At 38.9% G+C, this 14,565-nt stretch overlaps 1 protein-coding gene across 1 annotated transcript in view; it reads left to right on the top strand.

Annotated features, from left to right (window-relative positions):
• Positions 1–14,333, top strand: part of xxylt1 (xyloside xylosyltransferase 1) — a 43,867-nt gene extending 29,534 nt beyond the window's left edge. The window contains exon 5 of the mRNA XM_034710095.1: positions 9,900–14,333. Within this exon, the coding sequence (XP_034565986.1) occupies positions 9,900–10,296 (397 nt within the window). The 3' untranslated portion in view covers positions 10,297–14,333. The remainder of the gene's footprint in view (positions 1–9,899) is intronic.
• Positions 14,334–14,565: the final 232 nt, after the last annotated feature.

Genomic DNA, 14,565 nt, shown 5'->3' on the forward strand with positions numbered 1-14,565 from the left:
CACTGAGTAATTTTATAAATGCAAGATAACCTGTTGTTTTTACTGAATCAGCCAATCACAAACCGCCTAGAAAAACATTTTTTTTACATGTCGGCTCATGTTTGCAGCATTTAAATCACAGTTGGGAAATAATGTTTTCAACACCAAGCAAGCTTAAGTCCTGTCAGATTTACAATAAAGTTGTTTAGATATTGCTTGTAAGAAAAGTCAGACAAATCTCCTGCCTCTCTTCAGATATCTGTAAGTAAATAAACAATCTGCCTACCTTCAGAACTGACAGACACACTGACAGGTCCATAAAACCTCAGGGAGCCCTGCTTTAATACAGTAAACTTAGTGATCTCACTGTAGGTGGTGGCACTGTAGAGCTTGAGACTTAACTTTGCCCTTCATTCTCCACCTTACCTGCACATCGAAAGGATGTTTATGAAAGAGTCACAACTGTATTGAAAACTAGAATCAAAAAGCATTGTTGGATACTTTGTCATGTCTGTAAAAGTGCAAGTTGAGCAGTTTTTGTGCCGAACAGTGTTACACACTGTTGTCATTTGGTACCATCAGCTGAGATAAACTTCTGCTTCTGATGGCTAAGTTAAGTCTCTTCATATCAGTCAGCAAAGTTGAGATGTTTTTATACAAGCAGAACTTTGCAAACAATCTGTCTCAATTACCTCTGCTGTCAGCCAGATTTCTTTCTCATATTTACTTTTGATCTGTAGCATCTGATTAAGGTAATGAAAATACAAACAAACCACTCAATGAAAACACCAGCTGTTATTCATTTGAATCCAAATGTCTTATTCATTACTGCAAATAGTGTTTGTGTTCGTGTATGTGTGAGTTTGTGTGCATTTGTGTGTGTACACACAAACCGGGGGACTCTGGCTTTCAAGCTCTTTGTTCCTCAGCTGATTTTTTCCGTCTCTCTCCAAGATAGTAAGACAAACACTCCTGGTACGTTTAGTCTACTTCGCTGTTTTCCACTGAAGAGCGACATCAAAACAGGACGTCACTGTGTGTGTGTCACTGTGTGTGTGTCACTGTGTGTGTGTCACTGTGTGTGTGTCACTGTGTGTGTGTCACTGTGTGTTAGTGTGTGTGGTGCAGTAAGACTACACAAGGCAAGGTCAGGTAGAAGATTTCATGCAGCAGCTGCTTACTAATATTTATTTTACTATTTCCTTCGTTTGATGTATTCAAATCTGATTTCTCACAAATACTCTTGTTTGTGGGATATCATGGTTGTCTTGATCTAAACATTTCGAGGGAAAAGTTAAGTCGTCAAAGAACAGGTAGTACTTGGAACAATAGGACTATTCCTATAACTGTACATGTTAATAACGTCAGGTTTTAGAAGTGGAGCGGTAGTTTTCCTGCCCAGGCTCCAGTTGGCACCAGCATCCCTAAACAGATTTGTATCTCTGCCCCACCACACGTCTGGTTCAATGGGTTACTTACTATGGGAATCCCCTGTTACTGTAGTTCCTGTTGGCTGGATACACTAATTCAAAACATGGCAGGAGGTCTTAGGAATAGAAATGGATTTTACTCTGCTCTTTTTCCAAAGAAAAGTGTTTACAGCCAAAGATTTTCACCGCTAAGACCTGAAAGAACATATAACTTCTTCTGGTGATGCACTTATCACTCAAGCTGTTCAGAGTCATCATGCCACTGGTGAAACTTTGGGTCACAAATTAAATTATCCTATTCAAAATGTATGACATAGTATTGGTGGGTGGGTTGAACAGGGCCTCGAAAAGTATTTGCAGGAAAGTAAACCATAAGTGAATCCTCTGTTGTGGTGTTTGAAATAAGAAATGCACTTATATTTTCAAGGTAGTTTACAAGAGTTATAAAAAAACACTGTATGTGGCATCAGGCAATATTTGCTTTGTATAGAAATTCACTGCTTTTAACCACATGACGGGGCACGATGTGCGATAAAGAGACTTGCTGGACAAATGTGGCGTTAGATTAATGTGTAAATGGAAGTTCATAATTCAGTTTACTCAAGAAAGATTTAAGTGATCTGTTGTCTTGAAGAACCTACCATTGTTGTTATGCTTGAAAATCAAGAAAATTCATAACACAAGTGAAAATGATAAAATGCGTGTGCTTCTGTACTTCACCTCAAAACACCAGCATGAACTCCGGTATTAGCGATGCATTGTGTGCAGCCCTTTCCACTGGAGTGTTTTCCTGCTTTGAGTGGAGAGGGGTCTCAGCTCTTACTCTGTTTTGGTGCTAATGGACATAACATTATGCAGTAAAACGTGTCTTCCCACCAGCCGCATTCAGAGCACATCCTGCCACTGAAAGTTCATTATTGGAGAAAATGCCCCGTGTCTTTTCCCCTGCAGCTGCATTTGTAATGCTTTGAAATCCAAGAGACAAGACCCACTTACATAAGTGTCACAGTCAAAGCCACAAACACTCACATAAGAGACATTGAATGAAAGAAGGATGTGGCTCTCTGTTACTTTGTGTTTGAATCCATCTTTGTGTGGCACTTCCCACGTAATCCTAGCTTTTTGCTCTGAGATGAAAATCAGCTGTTGAATGTGTAATATGTGTTTTGTGTTAAAGCACTTAACTTTTTAAGAGTCAGTTAGTCTGTCTTTGTTCCGTTCAATTCAGTTTCCTTTAACGTTGTAGAATAATTGTTGTATCATCTTCAATGGTTTTACTTGAGAATGAGACATCTTGATCTTCTAACTCAAAGACAAGAGGTGTTCAAAATAGAATAATCTTGCCTGGAATGTATTAAAGGTGACATATCATGCAAAATCGACTTTTTAATGGTTCTCTACCTGAAATATGTTTCCCCTGGCATGTCTACAAACCCCCCGAGAATGAAAAAAATCCATTCTGCCCCTGTTCTGATTTCTCCACTTTCTGTAAATGTGTGTGAAACGAGCCGTTTCAGACTTCCGTGTTTTTGTTACGTCACAACAATATCCAGTCTGTCACGGAGTCAGAGCTCGGAGCTTGTTCAGCCCATAGACTGTATAAAATAACACTGAACCCTTCCTCCGTTTTTCATTCCCTGCACACATGTGTGCTAACAAGGAGCTTAGGAGGGAGGCATGCTAGTTGTAGGCTGTCTTAATAAACACAGAGGTTGGTTTTACTCCCCACGTCTGCAGATTTGAAGATCTAGTGGATGATTTTTATTTTTCATGGAAAAGTGCTAGTGCTAGTTAGCATAGCCACATAGCTACATGTTTGTAGCTGTGTACCAAGACACACGTCGACATACTGACAAATAAAAAGACAAGAAACACAGAATCTGTGACCAATCGTTCAGGAAGGTCCTGCTGCCTTTCTGGCAGAGGTCGGTTTTACTCCCCACGTCTGCAGATTTGAAGATCTAGTGAATGATTTTTATTTATCATGTATAAGTGCTAGCGCTAGTTAGCATAGCCACATAGCTACATGTTAGTAGCTGTGTACCAAGACACACGTCGACATACTGACAAATAAAACAACAAGAAACACTAAATCTGTGACCAATCATTCAGAAAGGTCCTGCTGCGGGCGCCTCTCCATCAGGATCAGATTCTGGATCAGATTTAGAGGGTTGAAGGAACGCGGGTCTGTGAGCAGCCGTGTATATTCAGCCAACATGTAAACATTAGATCTACGTGCTGGACAGCCGAGGCCACATCCACTTCCTGAGGGGGCGTGGTCAGAGGGAAAACCGACCGTTCTGAGCAGGACTGAAGAAGAGGGTTCTTCAGGTATTCCAAAATCTGATTTCAAAGTGTTTTTTTGAGCATGACTTTAAAGACATGTTTTGGGGACCTCTTAGACCAATATATTTTGATGAAAAAAGCGTGATATGTCACCTTTAATGTATGCTGTGAATTATTTGATTGTTGCTTTAATATGTTTTTTATTATATCTGATACATATTTTAAACAACATATTGAATGTTTTATACATGTCACCTTATAAACTTGGATTTTTTATCTGCAGCAGCATCGTAGGCAGTGGAATCTTCTTTGATATTCCTCCTGCAGGTTATTAAACTACGGTGTGATGAAGAGGACCAGATATTTCATTAGGGTACCCCAGAATCAGACTCCCCACTGTTGGAGAGATTGTTCTGCATGTTTTTACAGAGAGAAGGCAGTTTTCTTGTTCCGAACAAAAAACTGTCGTACAGAATGTCTCCATTGTCACCTCCTAATGCTTTTCATTCTTTCACCAGTGAGAGAAAGGAAAACACTTAAAAAAGGTTGGCAGTCTCGGCAGGGCAGAAATAGAAGCACATGAGCAACAGTGTATGAGTTTGACTGAGTCTGGAGTGAGCTTACTGCTACAAAGGAACAGAACGAAAGTAATTGTGATAGAGAACAGAGGTGTATTTTGCACTTGTCCTTTTAATCAACTTCTCCAAGGCTAAAGTCACCACTTTTTCACCACTTTTGAAACTTTATCTTAAAATTGCTTCTGCTGCTTTTATTGGTATTACACTGTGTGCTTTCTAGAGCACTGAAATTATGTGGCTGAACTCTAACAAAGCTTTCAGGCTTTGAAATCAGGACAAACGATACAGGGGTGTTTAAAAAAAGAGCAGTGTTATGCAAGCAATGGCATGTAACAGCTGCAATCTTTTGGGACTAGTAGCTGAAACTAATGTTATAATCTAGTTGGCTATCTTTTCCATTTAATTTGATGCCGCTGGTTTTATTGACATCTATATTGTATATTTGTATACAGGTGTGTGAAAGGCTCTGCATCATCAAACATTTGACAGTAAAATATCTTTGGCTTTTTTTCTTTATCTGAGAAAGTAGTACATCATCAGTGTACAGTCAATCATATAAAATCTAACTCTTGTATGTGATATGTCAATGCACAAATGAAAACATTCTGGCTATTACAGTTATCGTGGAGTTTAGCATCAGATTCACAGACATTTTTATAATGATCCCCTAAAGATGAATGGTATTTCAACCAGTGTCATCTTTTCAACGGTTGTTGCTGATTATTAGAGAGCAGGTTGGCCGATGGCCGATGTAATGCTTATATCATGTTGTTGTTTTTTTTGCATTTTATAAAAAAACAAAAGATAGATATACTTTATTTCAGACCCATAGGTCCATATCAATGTAATGATACCATCCATTCTTCCATGCACAATGTAATCTAATAAACATGATTAATGGCCTGTAACATGTTTTAGATTGATTTTTAATTAATTCATGAAATAGTAAAATGCATTGATATGCTTTAGATTTCAGAACTTGACTGATATGTATGTCAGAAGCAATAATAAACTTCATTATTATACATCAGAACAGAACTTATACTGAAAACCAGCCAGTAACTGTTTTAGATCTGATATGCTGTCATTTAGGGAGAAAAATACCTGGAACATTAACATTGCTTGACAGCAGCCACACTAACAAGGCAGCCTGCAGTGTCTGCAGATCTCTTTTTTTTAATCAGCCTTTTGAGCGCATTAGCCAGTGATGATTATTATAGAATTAACCAGTCTATCTCTAATTTCAAATGAGCCACTTTAGTCCTGGGAGTTCAGTGAGAAGACGAATACTAGGTATATTTGTTTAGTCTCACTGAAGAAGTAGAAAGTGGAGAACAGCTAATCCACTCTGTCCAGAAGAGTTAAATCTACCCACCAGTATCTCTTAAATGTTTTATCTAATTTATAGAACTGGCTTTACAATATGCCAAAGTAAAAGATTGTATTTTTCCCGTTGTATATGGAGCATCAAAGTGCACCTGACTATTTTTTGGTGTGAGCGTTCATTTCCAACAGAGTCTCCATAGGTTGACAACTGGCATGAACTAACAATTAGTTTAGCACATGTGTAACAATGTTACAAATGGAATTTAGATAAATACAAATGTTAAAAACTGAATAAATAGTAGTAATTACAGGCATTTATCCCCAACATTAGAGTTTAGAGCTTCAGAGGGTTCTGCTCAGTATATGCTTTGGCCACAATCAGTTAAAAACTAGTAGACATACAGTAAATAACAAATACAGGAAAAGTTAAGTATTTTAACAATCTAGAGAATTTAAATCCAGAAAACACTTGTTGCAGATACAACAAGTGTGCAACTAATTCTAACTTTTTTCTGTCATATCTAATATGACAGAATCTGCAGTTACATATTATGTCCATCGTGAGCAAATGTAAAAATGTTTCACTTGGTACATTCCCATGTCTTAACAACAGAAGGAAAATATCAGCTTAAATGTTCCCTGACTGTGCTGAGTGTGTCTCGGGGCACGTAGTCCCACTGTATGTCTTACTAATGATAAATGCTCCTCAGGGGCCACAAGTCCCCAGCTACCAAAACAACAGACTGTGTAAAACTGCGTGGACAAGCTACAGCTGCTTTATATAGGTCAGTAATGATATCAAAGTGTGATTCACAGAATCTGCTGCTCCCTTTGGACCGTATCAAACAGCAGAGAGAGAAAGGGAGAGGGAGGGAGAGGGAGGGAGGTATCTGTAAGAAGATGAATCATAATTATTCCCACATGTTCATCCGCACCGAAAGAGTATTTAGAGCTCGACTAATTGTATACTTCACCAGCTTACTGGCATTTTATGTTTCTTGACTAAATTGACAGCCATGCAACAGCTTTGTCTGGCTTCTATCCCTGTGTGTTTGAGCCCACACATTTCCCCTTTAATATTTAATCCACTGTAGGTTTCCCTAGGCTCGGCCAAAACTGGGAATAATCTCAACCCTGTAGAGCGTGTGTGCATGTAAACATGCATGAAAGCAAGAGTACATCATCCGTCATTCACGTGTCCATTAGGAATAAAGCCTTGTTGCACTGGATGTTAGTATAGAGAAAAGGCCACTTTGTTCTTCCCTGAAAGAAGGCTTCTCTCTCTACCCCAAAATAAAAATAGTACACCCACAATGTTGAAACCGGTGGTCTCCACAGACTTGTTAGAGGAACAAAAAACACAGCGACATGAAAGTGTCGCAACGAAATGACAGATACAGACGGGACCCTGTGTTTTTTCCTGCACGTCTTGCTTGTCCCATATGTCTTTTTCTCCTGGGACAAGATAAAGAACATATACATCAGGGGTTCAACAGGCAAACAAACATCCAAATGATCTTTTTTTTTCTGGATGCTGAAGGACTGTCCCAGTGCAGGTCAGTCAAACTGGCCATTACCCAAATGTGACTTCCCTCTTCTGCTTTCTCACAACTCTACTGCTTGAGTGTAGCTCTTCTCCTGATGTTCAGTTTACTCTAAACTACTGGCCCCAGTTTAGAAAGTGAAATTTTTCATACTGACAACTCCATAAATTCCTCTAGTGCCATTGCATCATATCTTTGCAATCCAGAATTTAGATGCAGCCAAAAAAACATTGTCAGACAAATACAGGAAACATGTTTCAGAGTAGTGGACCTAAGGCTGTAAGTTAAGCTGGGTCACATTTTTCATGCACACTACAGCCCTGTTGCATGCACACATATTAGTGGAGTGAGCCAAAAATACTGACCCTTTATAACACCATGCCTTACATAACGTAAAGAGTGCTGTTATATCAGACTCAAACTCCTTTCAAGGTAAAAGTCAAAATCTGGACTTAAGACAATATTAAGAGATTCCACAAAAGGTCTTCATTTGTTCTAGGTACACATGTCCATGCATACAAATGCTTTCTGAATGAAGCTCTGTCTAAGCTACTTCAGGGTTGGTATGTTGGCAGAACAGGGCGCTGAGTTGGCACAAGCCTCTGGCACTCTAACATGCTCCGACACTCCTGGACCAGCTCTCTTCCTGTTTTTTTGGCCTCAGTGCTGTCGGTTCAGCAAATGTGGACTGAAACAGGGTTGACCCTCACTTGTCTAAATCTGCTACAGCCTCAACATACATGAGAGTGCGACATTAATCACTCACTACAGTACAAGTATCAAACTGTGTGGAGGGAGAGCTGAAGACGAACACTTTAATTTCGGACGCCAAAAGAGATAGTGTGATGGTTACATAAGAGACCATTTCCTGAGTGGTTCATGGTTGTATGATCTCTTGTACTCTCTTGCACTCTATCTCTTACTAGTGCCCTTAATTATTTAGCTTAATAATCTATTGCTGTATTGAATCCTCTATTGATTCATTATCAGTTTTCTGTGTGGGGTTAACCTTGTAAAACAGTATCTGCAAACTTGTTTACCAACTGTTTCATTATAGTAGTAACAATCACAGCAGCAGTCAGTCACCATCTAAAACCAGTGAAATGAGAAAATACTTGTTTTAATGCAGGTTTTATAGTCAAAAAAGTGTATAAGCCTGCCTTAATGGCAGTGATGCTATTTTGACATAGTATAGTTGTAAAACCAGTGGCATTCATACAGTGGGAAAAAAGGCAGTCCGGTGTAATGTAAGCCTTTGTTTGATCAAAATGTCTCTATCAGTCCTTGTTTTTTCACCCTCACATGAAACTACCATAAAGTTGTTAACTCCCATCCACACTTGAAGGTCCAATGATCCTCACCATACCATTGTAATGACTCAGTTATCGTCTAAAAAGTTGCGCTCCAAACCCAGATGTCTCCATTGCCCTGATCTCTTTTCACAAACTCTTTATACAATACAGTATATGCGATGCAGTCTTTAGGTGTTGGACTGGATTTTGGTGTTTTGGCCAAACAGCAACCTCCGGTCTAAAAATATGAGTCCAATACAGAAGTGCTAAAAACTGCAGTTCATCGAGGATCCGCTTGATGCTGGCTCCAGAAGTACCGGAAACCACATATACACCAATTCAAAAAAGCTGATCTTTACAGCAGTTTCTAACGCTGCAATTTTGAAGATATTAAGATTACGAGTCTTCCAATGAGAGGCACAGATGACTTGATTGACAGGCAGTAACACTTTAGCTGTTGGCTAGGAGGCTCAAAGCCCGCCTCTTTATGTCACACTGGCTCGACAGCAGCAATATGGCTGCCGCCGACAATTGGCCTCAAAACAGCGCTTCAGAAAAAGATGGGTGACGTCCCGGATACTACGTCCATATTTTATATAGTCTATGGTTTTGGCATTGGGAGTGTTCTGCTTTTCATTTGGAATGTGAGAAGTGTAATTTATCTTGAACGTTCAGCTGTTAATGCCCTCTTAGATGTTTTGCCTTAACTCCTCACCGTCCCTTTTTTCAATCAGAAGCCTTGGCTGGATGTTTTATTTTATCCCCAATTGGTGGCCACACAGAAAGCCTCCATAAGTTGGCTGTCACTTCCAGACATATATTGCCAATAGCTGGTAGTTTATGGATTCAAGACTGCCAGTGCTCTTAAGTCTGGTTTATACTTCCTCATTGACCCTATGCCACAATGGCCAATGTGTTCGTGAACAGTACATACATGTGCGTTGGTGTGTTCGTGTCGCTCTGCAATACTCAGTCGAAATGGTTGTGGCCTTTGTGGTCCCCATGCAAGTCAGATGACCCGTTTCCGGTGGTCCAGTTTTCTGCTTGCTTTTTCACAGCGACTCCAAGCATATTATTTAAATTGGGACTGATACATGTTGTCGTTGGTCATACAGCAATTATTACGAGAATAGAGAGGGATGTCAGAGGAGATGTAATGTACAGCCGATCAAAGAAATGTTGTAAATGCAGGAAATACGATGACGCCCAGCGGACCAATCACAGGGCTTGCAGGCCGTGTTGTTTCAACATGTAGTTACATTTAGGAGGAGGTGTCCATCAGGCTACCTTTTGTAGGCTTCTACGTTGGATAAGTGCTATCAAACCTGTAGCGTTGGTTAATGCATTGATTCAATACAGAAGTAGAAACCAGGCTAAACAACAACACGTGTCAAATAACCGAAGTTCAAGGTATTTCTTTGCCGACAGTCACTGACGTGAAAATCTCTTCTTTTCTCTCCTCAGACACACCTTCTGGCAGTACCGTAAGGAGAACCCTCAGACCAGAGTAGGTGAACCTCCTCCTGAAGGCCTCCCAGGCTTCAACAGTGGAGTGATGTTATTGGACCTTGGTGCAATGAGGGCCTCAGTTCTTTACAACCAGCTGCTGGAGCCTGCCAATGTGGCCAAACTAGCAGACCAGTACCGCTTCAGGGGTCACCTGGGTGATCAGGACTTCTTCACCATGATCGGGATGGAACATCCCGAGCTGTTTTATCCTCTAGCCTGTGGTTGGAACAGACAACTGTGTACCTGGTGGAGGGACCATGGATATGGAGAGGTGTTTCAGATGTATTATCGCTGTAGTGGACCCGTCTATATCTACCATGGGAACTGTAACTCACCTATACCAGATGACTGATACTGGAAATGAAAAGATTCTTTAACATTTACAATGAAGCTAAAGGGAAATTCCAGCTTTTTGACCAGCAAACAGCACATGTAGCCTCAGAGTCTGCCCCCTGCAGGTCAGGGGGCTAGTGAAGGAATCACCCATAAAATAAAGCCACAAATGTGGTGCGCATCTGCTTCAGTTTGCAACAAAATAAGCCTTTGCATACACATACATGACAAGAAGCTGTAATGGCATTGGTGTTTTATCAGTTACTGAGCTGATAAACAGACCCAGTGATGAAAAGGTTTGTGGGCAGAGATGTGCTGCTAGTTACAAAGTGAAGGTGATCATTTCTTATCTTGTATTTGATTGGCCAACACCTATTGGCAGCACCTACGAAAAACACTTCAATCTGCATTGTGGTAGAAGTTTATCCTTTTGCAGGTACCCTTTGTGAGCAGGGAGAAGGTTAATGTCAGCATGAATGCTACCTACTTTTTATTAATTTTTGAAGGTTATTTCAAATAATTTTATTTTCATTTGCTTACATGTTGATTGATTTCAGTTATTTTGCTTCATGCTTGAAGGAGACACCACTATCCCTTGATATGCCCCCCTTTTTTAATGACTACAGTTATCTGAAATGAGTATTTAGTCAAGAAGCTCACTTCCTGAAATGAAACACAAAAAGATCTCTGAAATCTTTTCTCCCTCTCTTCACTCAATCCAATTTCCAGCAGAGTGGCCAAAGTCCACCCCATGTCGCCTTATATCCTTGCAACACCAGGCCGGGTGAGGGCTTATCTGGGGACATTTACCTCCAGCCTCTGAGGCTTAAGACACGTGCGAGCTGGCCACAGCACACTGCCACAGTTCTTTTCAAATGAATGTTTTTGTAGGCTGGAAGAAAAGAAAAAGAATTGCTGCAAAGTGTGTGTGGATGGGGGGTGTTTGGGGGGAGTCGGGTTGATAGTTGTTAACAATGACGCTGGTGAATGCTGTTGTTCGTGTCCTGCATTTGCAGTTTAGCTGAGGTCAAACGCTGTCCAATCAGCCACAAACATTTCTGAAGGAGTGAATCTGCCAGGTAACGTGACTCAAGACACTGACCCACTTTTGAGTTTTTCTTGCTGTGCTCAGTCAGAGTGACAGAAATGTCAACACTCAATATTCATCAGTCGGGAAATTGTCTGAGGTGATGCACACTTTACCGCACATTAGAGTGGAGTGGCTGAATGCTCTGTGCCGTCAATAGAGTCAGACAGGAAAATTGAGACAAGGCATTATTCTGGATCAATTCACTTCCCTTGAACTCACCCTGAAATAGATCGATATTTTTCCAGCCTCTTTCAGACAAACACTCTTTAGCTGTCTTGGCTGTAATTTCCTTTGTTTAGTGAAAATAGAAATGAAAATAATCCCCTGAACAGTCCCTCCTTGCACTTTACAAAGTAAAGGCGCTTCAGCATGAAGGCTTTTGTTGGCTAGTTAGCTTAATTTGTTTGCTTTTAATGATATCACTTTATATACTTTGATCATATTATTTGTTTTGTGCATTTCACCCCATTTTAGAGTAGTTTTTTTTTTTAAAGCAGCAATTAATGTTAATTTCTGTCATTTTCCTTTAAAAATGTACATGCTCTTCATCATGTGACTGATATTCGATGACTGTGGCATTTTTTTATTTGCACAACATGAAGAAATGACTATAGAGTAATGGTAAAATCTTTGTTAATTATTTTTGCCACTATATAATTATGTAGAATAACGGCTGTAAATGGGACATTTATAAGAATAGGTTATAAATTGACATCTAAATATCCCAGAAAGGATACATAATAATAATGAATAGCTGATGAAGACCATCGCACCTAATTGATTTGTTCATGTATCTAATCCAAGAGTAAAAAGCAGCTGCTCCGACAGCTTCTCATCTCAACTTCAACTGTATTACTACTCTTGTCATACCTACTTTTAGAAAAGTTGAGACAGCAACAAAATACAACAATTTGACGAATGTTATGGATTCACTTTCATGAGTATAATTTTAAATTCTAGCATACTGACTTTTAAGTGATTGTTAGAACCAACACCATTGTCTTTGTATGATTTTGGGCTTAAACAAGAAAACTGAAACAATTGGTTATACACTTTAAAATGCATTTATTGTGTTTTGTTGATTGATAATCCCTGTGTACTGTGTATATACTTAAAAGTTATGTTGACACTTTATTTTACAACTCCATATCTGTTGCTAGTTGCTGAATCAACGTTACTGTAAAGTCTCCTGGTATTACTTGTTTATTTTGTTACTTGTGTTAGGGATTTTTTCTTTAAAAACTATTCTATTTAAACCAAAGTAAAAACTAATACACTGTTTACCTATCTTCACAAGCTTTCTTCTGTGTGTATGATAAAGCTCCTGCATGGAGCTCTCCGTCAGTGTCACTTTTGGAGCCTCCTGTAGACAAAGAAGCACCTCTTACATCTTAACTGAGTTTTTCGGGTACAATTCAAAATGTATTACTCATAATGAATATTTGCAAATGAAAGGCTGTTTCTTCAGCATGCTATAAAACCTCTAACACATACCCCCTCGCAGATATTATAGCCATTTAAATTACAACATAAAAACTGTCCAGCTTCTAACTGTTGGTCTCATTTGCTCTTGTTGGTCCTGAAGAGGCATCACTGTTAATTTCAATCTGTTTCATAACCAGCCAAGAAGTCCTTACAGGAGCTATAATTTAAATTACCAGTTGTAAGTGTTCCAGTAAAACACAGTTAGTTCCTTTAATGAGCTAGCGTTAAATTGTGAGGAAATTGTTGACCTTTAAAATGAAGCATGACACATTTGTGACTTTTAGACACTCCCTGCTGTGTGACAAGATAGACAAAAATGAGACTCATTTGCTTTAACTTGGTCATTTTGATAAAGACTCACCCTCACACACATTTTCCGGTTCTGGTTTCAGTGTGAACTATGTCAATGTTCTGTATCAGTAGCATGATTGTGCACTTCAAACTTTAAAGGGCTATCACATGTTTGTATGTACATTTTTAAGTAGATGAGTCATATTTCACTTAAAAACACCTTGACATAAAAATCAACGGTGTTAATGTTAAAATGAAGGATTTGTTTTTATGTTTGTCTCGACATTGTTTCAGACCCATTTTCATTTTTATTTTCAGCTTTTTCTATATAAATTATGCAACAATGATGCAGGTTTTGTGGTCATTTTAATGTTTTATACATACTAATAATGCATTGAAGTGTGAAGATCTGCACTGGTAACACTTTTGACGCTTTTTGTAACTTAAAAAAAAAAGGAGTTATCAAACTCTCCCAGCTCCTGGACCCATAAATTGACTAATATCTCACCACAAACACCTGTTTGATTTTGCTTTCAGGTGTTTTTAGAGGTGTATGACATCCTTCATGAAAATAGACGTTAATTTACTCCAGTTTTTTTATGCATAAAATTATTGAAGGAAATCCTGGGTCCTTGAAATGCATTTTGAGAAACACTTACTGAAGGCTTAGACTAAATGTGTATGTAAATGGAGTCATCTAAACATCTTATTTCACCTGTCATTCTAAAACTTTTATATCATGCCACTCTTTAGAGGCCAAACTAAATAAATTGGGCAGTATAGATTTTAGATTTTTACTTTATTAAATAATTAATTTTGCATTGTATGTGAAATAATTTCTCTATAACATCAGACCTACTAAACATTATCTATGATCATCCATGCCCCATCTCTGCACTAGCTCTCCACCACAGACATTTGACAACCCCTGCAAAATACCAACCTGTGCTAATATTCTTGTTTGTCTGCTACAAGATAGGCATGACCTATTTCCATCACTCACATCTGCAAACCCTCCATAGACAGAAAAATTACATCAGCCTTGACCTCTGAATGTGCTGACATTAAATAACCTAATTTGCACATGCAACTGAAATGTCTCTTGTGTCAAGATATGCAGGAGTGTAATATTTCCTCTGTATGCTAAAAAGGGCTGTTCTGTAAAATAAATTCTTGGACTTTTCTGCTTATGTCCCTGTAACCTTTGCATTCTTTTGAATGTTTTTGCCTTATACAGCCGGCACAAAAATGTATGCAACAGGTGAAAATAAGGACGACTTCTCGTATTTTGATCACAGATACTTAGCTTCAGCAGAGCTAACGAAAAAGTACCCAGAGTTTGAAAGTGTCAAACTCAACTTTTTTTTATATAGTAAGACCAAAATTCCCACTCTCACAATGAATTTGTTAAATGTATGAATG

Source organism: Notolabrus celidotus, chromosome 2 (assembly GCF_009762535.1).
Source record: "Notolabrus celidotus isolate fNotCel1 chromosome 2, fNotCel1.pri, whole genome shotgun sequence".
Taxonomy (NCBI): Eukaryota; Metazoa; Chordata; class Actinopteri; order Labriformes; family Labridae; genus Notolabrus; species Notolabrus celidotus.